Here is a 20,520-nt window from a genome sequence, read left to right as displayed (position 1 = left end):
TGAAAAAAATCAAGATAGAGGTGGACGTTAAAAATCTAATTTAGCATCCTGGGATCACAACAATCAAGGAACCTAGCCTCTTATGACTAGACCCAAGTGCTCAGACCGCAGTGTTATGCATTCCCAGGTAATCAAGGGATCGGTTACACTGCTAATAGTCATATTATAGAGGTAAAGAAAAATTGTAGTTTCAAAATCAACAGGGTAAAAAATTCACTTATAATCTTTATGTCAACGGAACATAAATTCAAAGCACCACAATTCCGAGCTTCCTGCCTAATAGATGTTTCTTGGTTCTTGGATTTTTCAAACCACTGGGAAATCATTTTCAGTGACCTTAATTAGTACCCAAACAAAGAATGAGAGTTGAAACGGCAGCAAAGGACAGAAGAGTCTGGAAGAGAAAGGTGCTCTGAGAGGTGAGTTTCAGCTTGCACAACATGCAAGCTGTAATGTAACCAGGCCTCTGGGAACTTTTACTCAACTCCACACTTTATCGTGACAGCATTTCTAAAACCGCTAGAAATGCAGCATGTCTCCTCTGCTGTTGGCCTACTTTTGACAACAGTAAAAAATATATATATATATTTTACATGTGGATCCGGAAAAGTAGCCACGTCAACATTTTTTTACCTCTAGGCATTTTTCCTGGCTTCACACATTCTCCTTATTGCATTCCTTAAAATGACTTAAGCTGATGCTCTCGGACAGGCTTGGGAGAGGAACGCAGAAACCCAGGCCACTTCTTGAAACACTTAAGTACCCAGGAGATTAAATAAAGCACAAAAGAACACACTCTTCTTAAGGTGGCATGATTTTAGGAACCCAGAATTGAGAGGCGAGTTCATTCTTTTCAAGGCCAGACCTTCAAGAAAGATGTAAAGCTCCTGTGCGTCATGCTGCTGCTGCCCTGAGTGATGAGTGCAGCAAGAGCAAGGTGGCGGCGGGTTGGGGCTGCAGCAGCTGAGCGCTCGTGCTCCCAGGACCCCACTGCAGAACTGTGGGGCACGCAGCCCTTGAACAGAGAGAGCCTGGGATGCAGCGGGCTCCAGAGAATGGAAAGGAAGCGTAAAACTGCTGAACGCTTCCTGCACCTCCTCTCCTTTCTCCTTTCGACAGAATACAGCTTTGTAAATAAAAAAACTCTTCATCCTGGTTCAAATGCTGGACATTCCCCAAACTACTAAGGCTTTGAAGAGAAAAGGACAGCCTTTAAAAATAGCCCCCCAGGAGAGGACAGATGGAAGCTGTGCCCTACCCGGTGTTGGCCATTTGCCAGTCCATGGGAATGTTCTTCCCAGGCACTGCCTTCCCCGCTTAGTATTTAAGGAGAAAGGGAGGAAGGCATCGGGAACAGCAGTGTGTTCACAAGGATTCTATGGGAGACGGGAAGGTGACAAAGGCCAAAAAAAAAAAAAAAAGTCCTTTAAAGATACATTAATAATCCTCCAAACATCTCATGTTACAAATGGACAGCAGTAACCCTGAAAAGTCGTGTTTGCATAGAACCAATTTAGTTTCTGATGGGCTGGGGAACTAGAAGGGGAAACTATCCTTTAAGAAATTCATCCCCGAGCCTTTAAAAATTTCTGTCATTGTTAATTTCTCTACCAATGATGCAATCCTATGGTATTCAGAAAATCCCTATAGATCTGTAAAAATACGAGACATGCATCTCTCATTTAATTATCTTTGTGGATGAGATAGGGATGTAAATTAACACCTGAAATCCTTGCTGATAATATATGACGGTGATTGTTGCCAGGTCTTAGCTACGCAAAGGAAAGCACTCTGCAGGAACAAAGGTTTCCTTAAAAAAAAAGTTCCCACTGTATTTTGTAATTTTGATTTTTCTTATTTTTTTTTTGTTAGTTACTAACTAGGGAAGATTAATTAATGGGTGGCAAATCAAAAAAAAGATGTGGGGGAGAAAAAACAACCCTAGATGTCATTCAACTCAGCACCTGACTAAATTATTAGCTTACTGCACATGTCATTAACATTATAATTACTTAGTTTCTACTTAAACAGCCATTCCATTTAATTATTCTTATTTTAAAGCAAAAATATATTTATAAATATTTTGATCCATAAACTTTTCCTGAAAACATTTTAGTTTACCTATTTTGTATTATCTAACTCCCCCCAAATAAATCAATTCAGAAATGTCTTAGTTTCTTTTACTGATCATAAGTTGTTCTATGTTCTCACCCCTGTTCCTGATAGTTCTTATCTTTGCCCTCTCCCAGTGCCACCTTGTGATATATTTGAAATGTCAGGGTGACTCCTATTCCCAGCAAATATTCATCAATATGGTTGAAAGCCTCTTGAAAATGGGTCAGCACGAATAATTCGATTGTCAAATTTTTCTCAACAGGGGAGGTGAGGCAAGCACAGGCAGCCAGAATCAAAACAAGGTGACGGGAACACAGCACAGGGATTTGCGAGGGCCCTGTTTTGAGGGGTCAGAATGTGGCTGCTTGATTTGGGTCTAGGAAGGGCCCAAGATCACTCTGGCCCCTCCTCTGAGGACGGTCAGCCCAGCTTACTTAGTCCCCTGTCAGTCAAGGTGATCCCCATAGGATCACTATTCTTTAAGCCCCACCTACCCCACCTATTCACAGACAATAATATACACATTTAAATGAACCTCAGAAAATAAGTATAGACAAGCAAGGATACGCACAAATCACTCTTGTACAGTCCTAAGCTCTTGGTTTCCAAACTCTCATTTTATCTGAGCATAAACAGACCTTAAAGCCTAAGATAATATTATTTATATTTATAAAAAGGACATGAACATATTATCTACCTACCTTTCCGAAAACTAAAACACCGTTTGATTCTTCTGTATGTAGTTTTAGGGATGAAAGGAGTTGAGGCTAAGGCACCAGCTGGGCACCCCCCAGAATTCCGGTCTTCAGGCATCGTACAGGCCTGAAGTTCTGAACCCGGTTTTGGCTTCCTTTAAAACCTGCCTCTGAGCGAAACCCAACAGCCACTCCTCATGCTTGTTTATTTGTTATTTTTGAAGTGCTGATTCCTAGAATTTGAAGGTTTTGATCATCCAGGTCCTGGCTTAGGGATAAGTTACCACCTCTCATTTACTCCTGTTTAGCAAAAAAAACTTCCTTTTCTCTTGCCTAATCCAGGGAGTTTTTAAGGTTTTTTTTTTTTTTCTGTTTTTTAAGTTTCTGCAGACATTCCAAAATGTCACAGGAAAAGAACTGCAGCAAGCAAGCTACCATTCCCATTCAAACAGCAGGAATTGGTTTTTGCATTTTTTTGTTTTTATTAAGAACTGTCTTCTCAGCTGGACTGAGATTCCTCTGGAAAGGTCAGCAAATAGCCCTGTGCAAGAGGAAAGAGGAACAATGACAAAAAGTCCCCTGAGGAATATTTCAGGACTGTCCTTGCTGGCTCCTTTCATCTGAGCAAGAGGGGAGGAAAATAATGGCACCTTCTCCAGAAAGCATTTCAGTGCATGATAGATTTCTTTCAAAGGACTCCCCTGCTTCTTTTATAGCACCCCTCGTCCTTTGATGCTCTCTGCAGGTTTCTCCCTTTTCCTTTCTGTCTTCAAACTCCCGAGAGAATCACAACGTCAGAACAGTCGAGTGCCCATTCCAAGAGGCTCTTTGGATCTGTGGGGGGAGGCAGCTTTGCAGAGAGCATCTCCTCCCCCTCCTCCTGCTCTGTCTCCCCTTTTCTCAATGAGAACTGGGAGGGAGCTGGCAGGGCTGTGGTTGCTCCTCACCAAGGCTGTGGCTGTGGCTGTGGCTGCTTCCAGTGCCTGCCGGTCACATTCAGCAGGTGCAATCACAACAGGATGAGGGGAGGAGGGAGAATGCCACGCTACGGTACAAACTCCTTTCTTTTTCTTTTGACTTTGTGTTGACTTCCCAGCTCTTGTCTTGTGTAGCACTTTTACAGCTGGCTGGCTCAGCCCCTCCAGAAATCACAGGGCACCAAACCAACCCCCAGGGGGTAAACTTTTTGCCCCTTCATACCTGCATTTATTCTCCTCCCATACAAGTTTTACTTTTTTTCAAATGATTTGTAATTGAATTCATTTGTGAGCACTGATTTAACATGCATACCCTGAAAACATATTTATACACGTGTATGTGTGTGTCTGTAAAACAGAAAAATGTTTAAAATCCAGTGGCAAAGAGTCTGTGGGTAAAGCTGCAAACACATCAACACATATTTGTGTGTGTATTTACACACACATATATGTTTCTCTAGGCATGGTTTGCAAACCAATTCTGTTTTCAACATTCTTCCATGCTCTTGCACGTACTTTCTGCACCCCAGCCCCCATGTCCACCAAGTCTCTCAGTCCTACTCACTGAACAATTTACTTGCTGGGTTAATCATTCATCCACCTGGTTGTTCCATGAACTGATTTGGAATGCTAGTGCCTTAACCCCAACTGACCCCCAAGGCCTCTGTGTTCCTTCCCAGCCATTTGGCAGAAGCTTTACAAGACCATGAGGAGTATTAAAAAGGTCTTTCCATTAAAAACATCATTACTCTGACTAGCATGCCCATGTAGGTAATCTTTTGTCATTGAAAGGATTATTATTATTTAGTTCTGCCCTGTGGTTCAAATGATATTTTACCTTCTGTGTCACAGCACGCTACTAAGAAAATAAAGAACCACAAAGTGTAACTCAGCACCACGAAGACAGAGACAGTGCTGCCCTTCAAGCACTTCAGCCAATAGAAAAATCCACTGACCTGAACACTGATCTACAGGGAACTCCTGTAATCACAGGATTTTCACAGGAAGTGAAAGCATTTTTTTCTTCTAATTTTCTTATTTCACAAGTGAGTAAAACCAAAGGCAAGAGAAGTAAAACTACATATCCAAGATTGTGCACTTGGTCTGTGCACGTTGCCTGACCACGTTGCCTCTTAATTAACCTCTGTCTGCCTGCATACCAATTATTCATTGTAAGGATTATTCACAAATAGTATTCTTACTGCCTTGCTGGGTCTCTGAATCAACTCTTTTCATTAGGAGGCAGAAATATACAGGAAAGACCTGATTTTGGCAGTAGCTAACATTAGGCTAAGCAATCAGAGCTACAAAAACTATTGGGCTGGGCACAATGGCTCACACCTATAATCCCAGCACTTTGGGAGGCTGAGGCGGGTGGATCACCTGAGGTCAGGAGTTTGAGACCAGCCTGGCCAACATGGTGAAACCTCATCTCTACTAAAAATATAAAAAAAATTTAGCTGGATGTGGTGGCAGGCGACTGTAATATCAGCTACTGGGGAGGCTGAGGCAGGAGAATCACTGGAACCAGGGAGGCAGAGGTTGCAGTGAGCCGAGAATGCGCCATTGCACTCCAGCCTGGACAACAGAAGGAGACTCCGTCTCCAAAAAACAAAACAAAACAAAACAAAACAACTATTAATGAATTTTCACTCTCCTCAGATCTCAGATTCCGGACTAGACACTTCCATAAATATTGCCTCAAAAACAATTGAACAGAAACCCAGTATAAAAATACACAAGGAAGGAAGGGAGGAAAGGAGGGAAGGAGGAGGGAGGAAGGAAGAAAGGAAAGGAGGGCGGGAGGGAGGGACGGAAGAAGGGAGGGAGGGAGGAAGAAGGGAAGGAAGGAAGGAAGGAAGGAAGGAAGGAAGGAAGGAAGGAAGGAAGGAAAACTAAACCTGCCCAAGGCTAAATAAATGTTTGACATTCAGATTTTTGAATTTGACTTTTATGCAGAAACCATGTGCCTCTCAATTAGCATTACTACTAGAGGAGCAACTGTGCATGGGTTTTCAGCAGGTAGCACAAAGTTGAGCTATGTAGATTCAATACTTTTCACATTTCCCTTGGTTCCCTGCCCCATATGAGTATTTTATAAATTCATTTTCATTCAAAGGAAAGGCCTATCATTCCAAAACCCCACATTTTATTTACATTCCCACCTAACAGTTTTTAATTTCTAGGAGACTGAAGAACCAGACAAGCTCCTCAGGTGTCTCCTATATTTTAATCTAATGTCTATTATTGTAATGGCAAAGAGGGAATATTTTGCATATATGTGCAACCTGAATAAAAATAAGCTTAAGTGCCTCATGAAAAACTTTAGCTTTTTAAAAACACAGGTTAAAAAATTGCCACAATGAAATGCCCTCTTTGTAATAGATACATTTAAAACATATCCAAAGGTGGTATACTGTGATTGATAAATCAGAGTGATATGTCACCTCCTCTTCTAAATTTCCTTACAGATACCATCTAATCAAGTGCTTTTCATTTAGTATTAACAGGGCCTGGATTTCATAACTAAGATAGGAAGGGAAAGTGCATTGTCTTATGAAGGGTGATTATGACAATTCAGAATTTTTTAAACAGCTTTATTGAGATATAATTCCCATACCATAGAATTACCCAGTTTAAAATGTACAATTCAATGGTTTTTAGTATATTCACAGATACTTGCAACCATCACCACAGTTAATTCTAGAACATTTTCATTTTAAAAATAAACCCTGTATCTTTTGGCTATCTCTCCGTTACCCCCTCATCCCCCCAACCCAGCTCTAAGCAACCACAAATCTATTTTCTGTCTCTGTACATTTCCCTGTTCTATACTTTCATATGAATGGAATAATAAAATGTGCTCTTTTGTGATTGGCTTCTTTCACTTAGCATAATGTTTTCAAGTTTCATTCGTGGTGTTGTATGTATCAGTACTTCATTCCTTTTTATGGCTTAATAATAATCCATTCTATGGATAGTTCACATTCTGTTTATTCATTCATCTGTTGATGGACATTTGGGTTGTTTCAGATTTTTTTTTCTAATTGCTCGATGGTATCAATTCTAGTACTTTTGAATGACTCATAAAACTATTAATTCTAATTATTGTATGTTTAAAAACTTTTATTATTTTTCATGTACTGAAGAATATATGATCAATAAGGCATGGACTTATAATTGTGGGTTCTTTACTACCACAGTAGAAGTAATAGATCACACTATTTCGCTATAAAGCAGGAGGAACACATGGGTTTTCTTCCTACTTCTGCTTCTCACAGTGTGACACTTGGCAAGTTTTTCATCCTCCTTGGGTCTTAAAGACTTAATCCACAAAATGTGAGGTTGAACTAAAACAGTGGTTTTGAAATATTGCAAATCGGCAGAAAAGTTAATTTCAATAAAATGTTAAGTGGAAACATAATACACAGTGTAACATAAGTAAAAGGGTTTTTTGGTCATATAACTTTATTGTTTAAAACTAAAATTTATAAGATTTATTTAAAATTCAATCAATAACAGAATTTATTAATATTAATAGGAACATTTGAAACCTTAGATTAATATATCATCTGAAACCCAAGATTATGGCTGACAGTTGGGATCTCTTATCAGTATTAACATTCTATTTTGTTTTGTGTGCTGTATTAACTTTAGCAAACTCTGATATTCAGAGAAATCACAAAGGATTTCTTACAAATTAAATGAATACTTTAAAAGCTTGCCTTGCAGTCTCATAATACTTATTAAACAAAGAGGGTGGAGAAGATTTATTCTTTGAAGCATTGTTTCTATTATGAGTGCTATATGCTAAAATACATCTCTTTAAATGTAAATTCAAATCAAGCATTTGTAAAATCCCTGAAGTAGGTCTCATATAATAAAGTTTATAGACCAATCAACTATTTGAGTGTCCCTTCCAGGTTCATGAATTTGAAGATTCACATATACAGCTCACCCAGTCCCACTGGAATTATTTCCGAGATTTCTGGGTTGATGTGACTGCCCGTGGCCATTTATTTGGATAAATTAACTGGATGGCATTCATTTTTTTTCAGGAAGTCACAGATGGAAGAGGAGAAAGGGGAGAAAATAACTAACACTTGATATAAATAATCCCTCAACAAAAATATATTCTTCAGTAGATATTAAAGATTCTTCTGAACTCAGGAATTCCAGAAATCTGATTATAAAGGGGAGAAGAGTGTCTTTAGAGACAACGGGAGCTTTGAAAAGATTCATCCTCAGGCTCCCCACAAACCCTTCACCCTGGAGGTGCTAGCAAACATTACCAGATGAGTATGTGTCTCTCATATATAGTAGCCACTCCTTATCCATAGGGGATAAAAGTCCCCACTGGACACCGGAAATCTCAGATATTACTGAACCCTTTATATACTATATTTTTCGTATACACACATAACTATGATAAAGTAAATTTATGAATTAGGCACAGTAAAAGATTAACAACAATAACAATATTCTAATAAAATTGAACAATTATAGCAATATATATACTGTAATAAAAGTTATGTGAACATGGTCTCTCTTTCAAGATATTTCATTGTACTACAGCTCTTGGTAACCTTAGCATACAACTTTTTTTTTCTTAAATCAGGAATTTTTTACCTTTTCACATAAGTGAAACATTTTATGACTTCTCTCTGGCATATCCAAATTGCCAGCATCACTACTCTTGCCCTTCGGGGCAATTATTAAGTAAAACAAGGCTTTCTTGAGCACAAGCACTGTGATACTTTGACAGTCAATCTGATCACCGAGATGGCTACTAATGGGCAGCGGGTAGTGTGTGCAGCGTAAATGTACTGGACAACTGGACGATTCACATCCTGGGAAGGACAGCATGAGATTTCATTATGCTACAAAAAACAACGTGCAACTTAAATCTTGTGAATCGTTTATTTCTAGAATTTTCCATTTAATATTTTCAGACTGCAGTTGACCAGTGGCAACTGAAACCATGGATAAAGGGGGACTCCTTACTGCATAACTATGAGGAATCCTCTGCTAAGGTACTGGAGTGGGGATTCAGCTGGTGTTTTCAAATATTTTACATAGTCACTTGCTAGCCATTCTGGGTTATGAATAAGGTAACCGTATGTGTTGTCATCCAAACTAGAACACCGTGGGAATGAAAGGTAGCACAATCAGTAATTAGCCTGGGACAAAAGTTGTAAACCGCTCTTACTAAGGAAACTGGAATGAATGGTCATCCTGGTTAGGAACCTTCCCTTTCCCTAACAGAAGATATTATTAAAACATAGACATATTACAAACATGTGCCATGAATCTAGTAAAATATCATGTTTTCAATGAATCTTTACTATTTTAACTTCAACTTACCAACTTTTAAAACTAAGCTTTTGAAGTTATTCTAAAATATAAAATGGTCAGTCAGCCTAAGAAGTGTCCGATCTATTTAGAGAAAAAAAAAATCACTATCTCAATGCAGGGTGTTGACAATATACAAAAGAATGGAAAATAAATATAAGGATTGTAATTGTTTATAAAGTGTGAATTTGACCTAATACAATTTATTTTAAACTATATCACCATATAAAAATTAGGCATTATCTTCTTGGAAATATATTGTGGTTGTAGATAAATAATTTTGTGCTTTTATTTTTTTGGTCCATTTGTTCATTTTCGTTAAATACTTTTTCTGTTTATATGATTCTATTTTCTATTTCTTGGCATACCTAGATCACATCTTTTATCTTTTCTTCCTTTGTTTAGTTCTATGCATAGCACCTTTTTAGCTCATTCTTGACATGGTGCATTCTCAACACTGTGTTAACTAAAACCTTTCAAAAACTTACTTTCAAATTTACCAACACTTAACTGATCTGAAGGATGTTTTTACTCCAATAATCATCAGATTATTATCAAAAGTTTTGGCATTCCTCTTTGATACAGTTGAGCATTTGGGGGCTGGGATATCTTCCAGAACCACTAGTCATAAATTTCTCACTTCATATCTAGATGTTCTTAACTAATCTACTTTTACAGTATGAGTCCCATAACAGTGTATTGTCGGTAATATGGGAAAATCCAAAACTAAAAAAAAAACCCACCTATTTTTATCATTCAACATATTCACAGAAGAAGGTTCGTTATAATTATACATGATCTAAATTAAACTTGTAGGATTTACGAAGACATACGTCTAACAATAATGTTGAACAATTTACAATTTATTTTAACATTCACCCACTTGAATACAGGAGCTAATAGTAACATTCGCTCGGGGAAAGGGATGAACAGGTTTGGTCTACCTTTCTGTTTTTCCATGATTTTAAAGTACACTCACCTCCTCCGAAAGGTCCCCATATGACTCGGCGGATGGACTTCACCCAGTCTTCCATATCATTCTGGGTGCTTGCCATGAGGAGGTAGCTCTCATGATTTGCTGTCATCCGATCTCGATCGCCTCCTGTGAAAACACAGTAACATATGCAGCTGAAGTTGCATCCAGAGATTCCTCATCATCAGCCTCCAGAAGAACCCCTGAAACAGAGACTGTGCCTAATACAGGCCGCACTAAGTTCTACCCAATGATGAAATATTTACCATGGTTTCTGAGTGGAAAGAAAAATTTTAAAAAGGAGAGACTGTTATGCTTTCAGGAGAAAGCTGGAGAACAAATGTCATTTTCTAAACAAAGCCTGGGTTTTTTGTCCTAGCAACAACCCATAGGCCTGCATCAATTCGTAATCCAATCTATTCACGCGAAGCTGCTGAATAGGGAGAAACAGCAAAAACAAAATGAAAGACAGAGAAGGTGGAAAAGTGGTCCACAGAGTTTGGCCTTTCATTTGAAGCAAGCGTGGAACAGTCTGAGCACTGCATAGTGCACACACACAGAGGTCACCAGGACATCGTGATTGGATATGGGAGTTACAGGAAAGAGTAAAGAGCCACATGCAATGCCTTTGACCCAGAGGTTCTTCTCTATGCCTCTGTTCTGGAAGAGGAACCTCATCCCCCGAGATCACAACTTCAGGAGGGCAAACAAAGAGGAGGTAGGAAAGAAGAAGACATGCCTGGACAGCCACAAAGGCCAGATCAACACCCCCAGTGGCTCTCGCACCTAAGGGTGAGCTTGAGGAAACCCCCGCAGTGCCTCTGTGCAAAATCTTGATGGTTTCTCTAGTATTTTTCCCCAAAGAACAATCCATGAACTTTAAAATCTTTATAATCTCTAATATCAACTTTGAAGTGCTAGACTTCCAAAGCATGTAATTTAATTTCTTAGAAGTCTTTTATAGCGCATTTAAGTTTCCCCAGTGAGTTAATTTTCCCACTTACAAAACAGGGATAACCATATTTGACCTTGAAACAGGTCTTGAGGCATGGTTTCGTTATACCTTTTATGTTTAAAGGAGTATTTCTGAAGACAAGTATCAGAGCCTCCACCCCTTCACTGTCTTTGAAAATAGTGTTGCTCACAGAAAGAATAATTAAAGAAATAGAATAGTATTTAACTGGATCCTGATAATATGTTAATATTATACTAACTTCTAAGGTACTCAAATATCTATCAACGTTTAATTTTCATGCAGTGTTGTATACTTGATCCCTTGGGTTGAATTAATTCATATCTGAGTGTTGTGTTTGGTTAAGATGTTGTTTGTTTGTTTGTTTGTAAGTGGGTCTAAATACTTTTATAAGGAGTTTACAGGCTCCAGTTTACAACAGGCACCACACCCACTATTATTTCACACTCAATCTGGTTCACACATAGTTCTGAAAGTTACAGGCATTAAAGTTTAGTGACCTCTAAATTCTATATGAATGCTCTAGCTTGAGAAGGACAACTATTCTAGCATTGATATAAATTTTTGGAACAGGTGATAAGTCAGAGAAGCGCAATAACTATAAGCCAACCAGTTGAACAACTAGTATTGGTGCATTACATTTTAATACAACTAAACGGGAACAGAGGAAGGGCTCAAAAAACTATATCAAATAGGTTTCCATATGTTGACAAATCTTTTGAATAAATAAAACTAGCCTCCTTGTATTACAGCGAACATCTCACTACCAGGGAAACAGTGATTCTTTTACATGTCTAGTTCCACTCTAGGTTGATCATCAGTGATCCCCAACCTTTTTGGTACCAGGGACCCAGTTTTGTGGAAGACATTGTTTCCACAAATGGGGTGGTGGTGGGGGATGGTTTCGGAATGGAACTGTTCCACCTTAGATCACCAGGCGTTAGCTCAACTCTCATAAGGAGCGGGCAGCCTAGATCCCTCTCAGGCGCAGTTCACAACAGGGTTCGCTCCTGTGAGAATCTAATGCTGCCACTGATCTGACAGGAGGAGGAGCTCAGGCAGTAATGCTCACTTGCCCCTGGCTCACCTCCTACTGTGGGGCCCAGGGATTGGGGTCCCCTGCTTTAAACAACTCGTATCTGAAAAAGCATAGATTTCGAAGTCAAAGAAAACCCAGCTAGAATCACAGTTTTATCTTACACTAGCTGTTTGACTTCCAGGGAGTTATTTAACTTCTGGAAGCTCAGTGATCTTTTTTTTAAAAAAAACTTTTATTTTAAGTTCAGGGATACATGTTCAGGTTTGTTACACAGATAGACTTTTGTCATGGGGATTTGTTGTACAGATTATTTCATCACCCAGCTATTAAGCCTAGTACTCATTATTTTTCCTGATTTTCTCCCTCCTTCCACCTTCCACCCTTTGATAGGCCCCAGTCAGTGCATGTTGTTCCCCTCTATGTGCCTATGTGTTCTCACTATTTAGCTCCCACTTATAAGTGAGATCATGCAGTATTTGGTTTTCTGTTCCTGTGGTAGTTTGCTAAGGATAATGGCCTCCAGCTCCATTCATGTCCCTGCAAAGAACATAATCTTGTTCTTTTTTTAATGGCTACATAGTGTTCCGTGGTGTACGTGTAACACATTTTCTTTATCCAGTCTGTCATTTGATGGGCATTTGGTTTGATTCCATGTCTTCACTATTGTGAATAATGTTGAAATGCACATATGTGTGCATGTGTCTTTATAATAGAATGACTTATATTCCTTTGGGTATATACCCAATAATGGGATTGCTTGTTCAGATGGTATTTCTGTCTTTAGGTCTTTGAGGAATCAACACACTGTCTTCCACATTGTTGAACTAATTTGTACGCCCACCAACAGTGTATAAGTGCTCCTGTTTCTCCACAACCTTGCCAGCATTTGTTATTATTATTTTTTGACTTTTTAATAATAGCCATTCTGACTGGTGTGAGATGGTATCTTATCGTGGTTTTGATTTGCATTTCTCTAATGATCAGTGATGTTGAGCTTTTTTTCATATGATTGTTTGCCACATGTATGTCTTCTTTTGAAAAGTGTGTGTTCATTTCCTTTGACCACTTTTTAATGGGGTTGTTTTTTTCTTGTGAATTTGTTTAAGTTCCTCATAGATGCTAGATATTAGAACTTTGTCAGATGCATGCAAACATTTTCTCCCATTCTGTAGGCTGTCTGTTCACTCTGCTGGTAGTTTCTTTTGCTGTGCAGAAGTTCTTTGGTTTAATTAGATCCCATTTGTCAATATTTGCTTTTCTTGAAATTGCTTTTGGCATTTTCATCATGAAATCTTTGCCTGTGTCTATGTCCTGAATGGTATTGCCTAGGTTGTCTTCCAGGGTTTTTATAATTATGAGTTTTATATTTAAGTCTTTAATCCATCTGGAGTTGATTTTTGTATATGGTATAAGGGAGGAGTCTGAAACTTAGTCATCTTGATCATGCTTTAGAGACAATTATACATACTTAGTCAATTTTTGTGAGAATTCAACAAAATAAAGCAATAAAAAATACTAGCACTGTGTTAGGCAAAAGTAGAAGTGTTGTAAATATTAAATTTATGTCATTTAATTGTCTCTCACCCTTACCTATGCAAAAAGTACATATTACATTAATTGATCCCAGAGATATTAAATCTAATAAGTGTTTGAGAACAATTAGTCAATAGTAACACGGATGTTCTAAAAGTGTTATCTTTCTTGATACACATATGCACACCAAAGCACATTAAAATTACATACCGCACATGTAAATATACCATACATTAATATGCATATACATGGCTGTATGACATATAAGTGGCAGAAGTAACTAAATGGCACAATAAAAAGATCCTTCATTTAGCATGGTGCAGTTCTAAAAATCAATTTTGTATTCTGATCCACTTATACCACAGTATCGAGCCCAAAATATTATCATTTTGAAATCAGAATATTGTAATTATTGTCTTTGCCTGAAGGATGCTTAGCAATTCAGAGAGCAATATCCTGCTGTGTCACTCCAGGTCTAGTAATTAGAGTGAGTGGCAGCCGCTACAGTGTGTATCTGCCTGAAAGCAGAGGAAAAAGAATGATATGCACAACTGGCCATTATCCCCTGACTTTTCATTTGATGCTTTATCTCTGCCAGTGGTGCTGCGTGTCTGACCCTGAATCTCATTTAGACTGCCAATCACAGATACACAATCCCATCTGTGAATTTCATCTATGGATCTAGATCTTCATTCCTCATTTTAACAGCAAGGGGTGGGACATGATTTAGAAAAAGTTTTTGTATGATTCTTTGTGTAAATATAGACTTATTACTAAGGGTGTGACTAAACAATTATATAGATATAATTTCTATATATATGAACTAGATACTCTGTACTAAAAATAGGTGATTTCTAACTGAAAGTGCCATCTGTTCTAATGCATAACCCCTCAGTTCTAAGAGCCTGGCACTGCCTTGCAAGTGAAGGGGCTTAAAAATAACTTACCAAAGATATGATTTGATAAATGAATAAACTCAGAATTTTGACTTTCAATCATGTGGATCAAGATTCACTTTTTTCGTTAGCCCTTTATGGGACTTAATGATCTATTTAACCATTTCGAATAAAAAATTCTTTCAAGAGATGAAATTTTTAAAAGCAATGTTGAGATCTAATTATCACTGGAGTGGTGAGAGTTTCCCAGTCTTCAATCCATATGTAATATGTGTGTGTATTATATCACATTATATTCATGTTACGTGAACAAGTACACATTCTACTTTCTTCATTTCTGCATGGACATAAATATCTTATGCAGTTGTAATCTTTAAATACTACTACTTTAAATGATACTAGATTTGTTCGCATTTTAAATAACACATGTCTGAAAGTAGTATACAACTTTTAGATGTTAACTCTTGTTGGTAGCAATGCTTTAGTGCTACTGTTAACACATCAACCATTTATGATTTTGTTAACTAAGTTGGCCACATCATTCAGTTTTACTTGTTTACATCTAATTGAAGGTATTTGTACATTTTGTTGAGATATTCTATATATTTGGATTTGACATAAATTTTTCTTTCTTAAAAATAAAATAGATTCTCTTAAATAGATGCTTGACATGATCAACTTTTACAAAAATTAAAAGTTAGATTAAGAAAAGCTTAATGAATTTAATAGACTAAGAAATGTGTAATAAAAAATTAAAAGGTAGGTTAAAGAAATCAACATAAAATAATGCGTAGTTAATTCTAAAATGAAATGTAAATATCCATTAACTGTATGAAAACATTGACACTTTTAGTAATTACAAAATAATAATTTCAAAAATTATACTTTTAATAAATACATTTGAAAATAATTCTTAATTTTTTGAGAGGAATATTAAAAATAGTATACTAAGTAAGCAAATGATACCAACATGCTCATTGCTTATAGACATATGGATAATATTCCTTATGATGTAGTCACTAAAACAGGATTTTGAAGTTTATTAATATGAGTTTTTATTATATAAAAGTAAATATATAAATTTTATGTATGATATCTCAATTTGTATATAGGTGGAAAGTTAGAAAAATAAGATACTAGATTGAAATACACAATAATTTTAACAATAACTATCTCTGATTGCTAAGATTGGGAGATTTTTTGCTCTCCTTTTGTACTTTTCTATAATTTCCAGATGTTTAACCATGCATCATTTTATAATAAATGTATTGTCTCGGATGCTCTACTATGTATTTATTCCATTGAGTGTCCTCAATGGAAGATTTGGGACATGAGACCTATGTTGCTCAAAGTCCAGACTACGTCAGGTAACTAGGACTTTCTTAGTGACAAAAAGATTGCTACTATTACGTGCATTAAAGGTTGCTCCTATGTGCATTACTTTTCTAAAAATTATACTCTAAGAAACATTTTATTGTACTTATTGTGTGAAAAGTTCCAAAAATAGCCACCAAAGTAGGCTTTTGCTATTTTTCTTTTGAAGGAAATAAATGTAAGTTGTCAATAAAATTGTGAACTAAAAAACAAAAAGTTTCTTAGAAGTGATGTCTTTCTTCACTTCTCAAAAGAAGACATTTATGCAGCCAAAAAACACATGAAAAAATGCTCACCATCACTGGCCATCAGAGAAATGCAAATCAAAACCACAGTGAGATACTATCTCACACCAGTTAGAATGGCAATCATTAAAAAGTCAGGAAACAACAGGTGCTGGAGAGGATGTGGAGAAATAGGAACACGTTTACACTGTTGGTGGGAGTGTAAACTAGTTCAACCATTGTGGAAGTCAGTGTGGCGATTCCTCAGGGATCTAGAACTAGAAATACCATTTGACCCAGCCATCCCATTACTGGGTATATACCCAAAGGACTATAAATCATGCTGCTATAAAGACACATGCACGTGTATGTTTATTGCGGCACTATTCACAATAGCAAAGACTTGGAACCAACCCAAATGTTCAACAATGATAGACTGGATTAAGAAATGTGGCACATATACACCATGCAATACTATGCAGCCATAAAAAATGATGAGTTCATGTCCTTTGTAGGGACATGGATGAAATTGGAAATCATAATTCTCAGTAATCTATCGCAAGGAAAAACAAACAAACACCGCATGTTCTCACTCATAGGTGGGAACTGAACAATGAGAACACATGGACACAGGAAGGGGAACATCACACTCTGGGGACTGTTGTGGGGTGGGGGGAGTGGGGAGGGATCGCATTAGGAGGTATACCTAATGCTAAATGATGAGTTAATGGGTGCAGCACACCAGCACGGCACATGTATACATATGCAACTAACCTGCACGTTGTGCACATGTACCCTAAAACTTAAAGTATAATAATAATAAAATAAAAAAAAGAAGTGATGTCTTTCTTAGAAGATATGTGTATCATCTCCAATAAATAATTATTTAAATATTGCAGTGAATTATTTGTTTGCATTTAAATTTTTAAACAAGTTGCAGTTGCACAAAGGAAACTGCTGTCACAGACATTTGAGTTAGTTTCCAAGACAAGTTCATAGTAGAGAACTGAGGACATTTCAGTGAATACTCAGATGCTGTTAATAACTTCAAGGGTGAATTGTTTCCTCATTCCCAACCTCAAATCAGTTGAAAACTAGACTATTCTACTATCCATTTTATTACAGACTACAGAAAAATACTGGAAATTTATGTCATTTAATTGTCATTTAGAATACAGAGTTAATAATTTTCACTCATATGACTATAAGCTCTTATTTATTTATTTATTTTTTTAAGTATTACTTTCCCCAAACTTAGTCTGGGGCTTTATTCGTAGTGGAACTCTAATGATAAATTGCAAGAGTAAAAGTAAATTCTGAAGTATATCAGTGGAAAATTACTGAGAGGAAAAATATTTCTTCCTTTTTATGGTGACCGATACTTGAAAAATAAGCAGAGTTATGTGGAGTACAAGCAACAAATTATAGGCGTATATGGATACTGCCACTTCTTAATAAATAACAATAAAAATCATAAAATAGCACATAATTCACAAAATAAAGCTACAGAACAAATTGTCTTCACATTCAATACTATATTTAAGTTTTTCATATATAGAGATTTTACTACCTGAAAATTAAAGGGTTTTAGTATGATTTGTTAAGTGATTTTTTTACACGTATTTCTTCCCCAAGGGTAATTTCAAAAATATCAGCATGGTAAAATTTCAATGAATTTGGTCAATGGAAAAGTTGACAAAATGTATTTTTCGACAATAACATATTTGAATATTTAAAAATCTGTAAACCAAAAAATCAGAATGAATTAAGGTCCCCGTGGCAGTAATTATCATTTCATTTGTAGTCAGTACCACACAACAAACACATTACTAAATGTTATCTTGAATTGTTGTAAAATTAATTCTACATTTTAATTTCCTCAGTACATACTATATATGCCTTACTAGGTCATACTCTGTTTGTAATAAGAAATTATTCTACAATACGCAGCTAGCTTATGTTTAAGTTCAAAGTAGCTATAAATAAACACTTATTAACCAATTATAGATTACAGATTGGTATTTATTAATTATAATAAGTTTTTAAAAATTAAATTTGGAAATGATTTGTTGAGAGTTTGTCTTTTTGGCTATAGATATATAAAGAATTGACTTAAAAATTCTATGTTCTACAAATTACTACTGACTTGCCTTTCCTCAAACTTTACTATGAAAATGTCTAAAACAAGAACAGTAAGTAAAATTGCTGCCTTGCTCAAACTGAAAATACGAATACATGCATATAAAAAGTACAGGGCTGAGCACAGTGGCTCAGGGCCAGGCATGGTGGCTTGTGCCTGTAATCCCAGCACTTTGGGAGGCCAAGGTGGGTGGATCACTTGGGGTTAGAAGTTCAAGACCAGCCTGAACAACATGGTGAAACCCCGTCTCTACTGAAAATACAAAAATTAGCCGGATGTGGTGGCACATGCTTGTAATCCCAGCTACTCAGGAGGCTGAGGCATGAGAATCACTTGAACCCAGAAGGTGGAGGTTGCAGTGAGCTGAGATCACGCCACTGCACTCCAGCCTAGGTGACAGAGTGAGACTCAGTCTCACACACACACACACACACACACACACACACACACACACACACACACACACAGGTATTGAGCCAGGCATGGTGACTCATGCCTGTAATCCCAGAACTTTGGGAGGCCAAGGCAAGAGAATTGCTTCATAAGCAAAGGAGAAATAAAATCCTTTACAGACAAGCAAATGCTGAGAGATTTTGTCACCACCAGGCCAACCGAACAAGAGCTCCTGAAGGAAGCACTAACTATGGAAAGGAAAAACTGGTACCAGCCACTGCAAAAACATACCAAATTGTAAAGACCATTGACACTATGAAGAAACCACATCAATTAATGGGCAAAATAACCAGCTAGCATCATAATGACAGGATCAAATTCACACATAACAATATTAACCTTAAATCTAAATGGGCTAAATGCCCCTATTAAAAGACACAGACTGGCAAATTGGATAAAGAGTCAAGACTCATTGGTGTGCTGTATTCAGGAGACCCATCTGACGTGCAGAGACACACACAGGCTCTAAATAAAGGGATGGAAGAATATTTAACAAGCAATTGGAAAGCAAAAGGAAGCAGTTGCAATCCTAGTCTCAAATAAAACAGACTTTAAACCAACAAAGATCAAAAAAGACAAAGAAGGGCATTACATAATGGTAAAGGGATCAATGCAACAAGAAGGGCTAACTATCATTAATATATATGCATCCAATACAGGAGCACCTAGATTCATAAAGCAAGTTTTTAGAGACCTACAAAGAGAGTTAGACTGCCACACAATAATAGCGGGAGACTTTAACACCCCACTGTCAATATTAGACAGATGAACAAGACAGAAAATTAACAAGGATATTCAGGACTTGAACTCAGCTCTGGACCAGGCGAACTTAATACACATCTACAGAACTCTCCATCCCAAATCAACAGAATATACATTCTTCTCAGCACCACATCACACTTATTTTAAAATTGACCACATAATTGGAAGTAAAACACTCCTCAGCAAGTGCAAAAGAACAGAAATCATAAAAAACAGTCTCCCAGAACACAGTGCAAACAAATTAGAACTCAGGATTAAGAAACTCACTCAAAACCACACAACTACATGGAAACTGAACAACCTGCTCCTGAATGGCTACTGAGCACATAACGAAATTAAGGCAGAAATAAATAAGTTCTTTGAAACCAATGAGAACAAAGACAAAATGTAGCAGAATCTCTGGGACATAGCTAAAGCAGTGTTTAGAGGGAAATTTATAGCACTAAATGCCCACAGAAGAAAGTGGGAATCATCTAAAATTGACACCCTAACATCACAATTAAAAGAACTAGAGAAGAAAGAGCAAACAAATTCAAAAGCTAGCAAAAGACAGGAGATAACTAAGATCAGAACAGAACTGAAGGAGATAGAAACATGAAAACCCCTTCAAAAAATCAATGAATGCAGGAGTTGTTTCTTTGAAAAGATCAACAAAATAGATAGACCACTAGCCAAACTAACAAAGAAGAAAAGGAAGAAGAATCAAGTAGACACAATAAAAAATGATAAAGGGGATATCACCACTGATGCCACAGAAATACAAACTACCATCAGAAAATACTATAAACACCTCTATGCAATAAACTAGAAAATCTAGAAGAAATAAATAAACATTCATTTGTATGGACACATACACCCTCCCAAGACCAAGCCAGAAAGAAGTCAAATCCCTGAATAGACCAATAATGAGTTCTGAAATTGAGGTAGTAATTAATAGCCTACCAACCAAAAAAAGCCCAGGACCAGATGGATTCACAGCCAAATTATACCACAGGTACAAAGAGGACCTGGTAC

The 20,520-nt window shown here is 37.0% G+C and overlaps 1 protein-coding gene across 3 annotated transcripts in view; it reads right to left on the bottom strand.

The window, feature by feature from the left end:
• ARHGAP24 (Rho GTPase activating protein 24) overlaps nucleotides 1-20,520 on the bottom strand; it is a 537,203-nt gene that overhangs the window by 67,385 nt on the left and 449,298 nt on the right. For 2 of the 3 annotated variants that reach the window (XM_019025813.4, XM_004039076.5), the window contains one exon: nucleotides 10,119-10,241. In XM_019025813.4, the coding sequence (XP_018881358.1) occupies nucleotides 10,119-10,241 (123 nt within the window). Of the gene's footprint in view, nucleotides 1-2,816; nucleotides 4,838-10,118; nucleotides 10,242-20,520 lie in introns of those variants that run through there. The other variant, XM_004039077.4, reaches the window with a different exon arrangement.

Source organism: Gorilla gorilla, chromosome 3 (assembly GCF_029281585.2).
Source record: "Gorilla gorilla gorilla isolate KB3781 chromosome 3, NHGRI_mGorGor1-v2.1_pri, whole genome shotgun sequence".
In the NCBI taxonomy this organism is placed as follows: Eukaryota; Metazoa; Chordata; class Mammalia; order Primates; family Hominidae; genus Gorilla; species Gorilla gorilla.
This window is presented reverse-complemented; position numbering and strand designations above follow the sequence as displayed.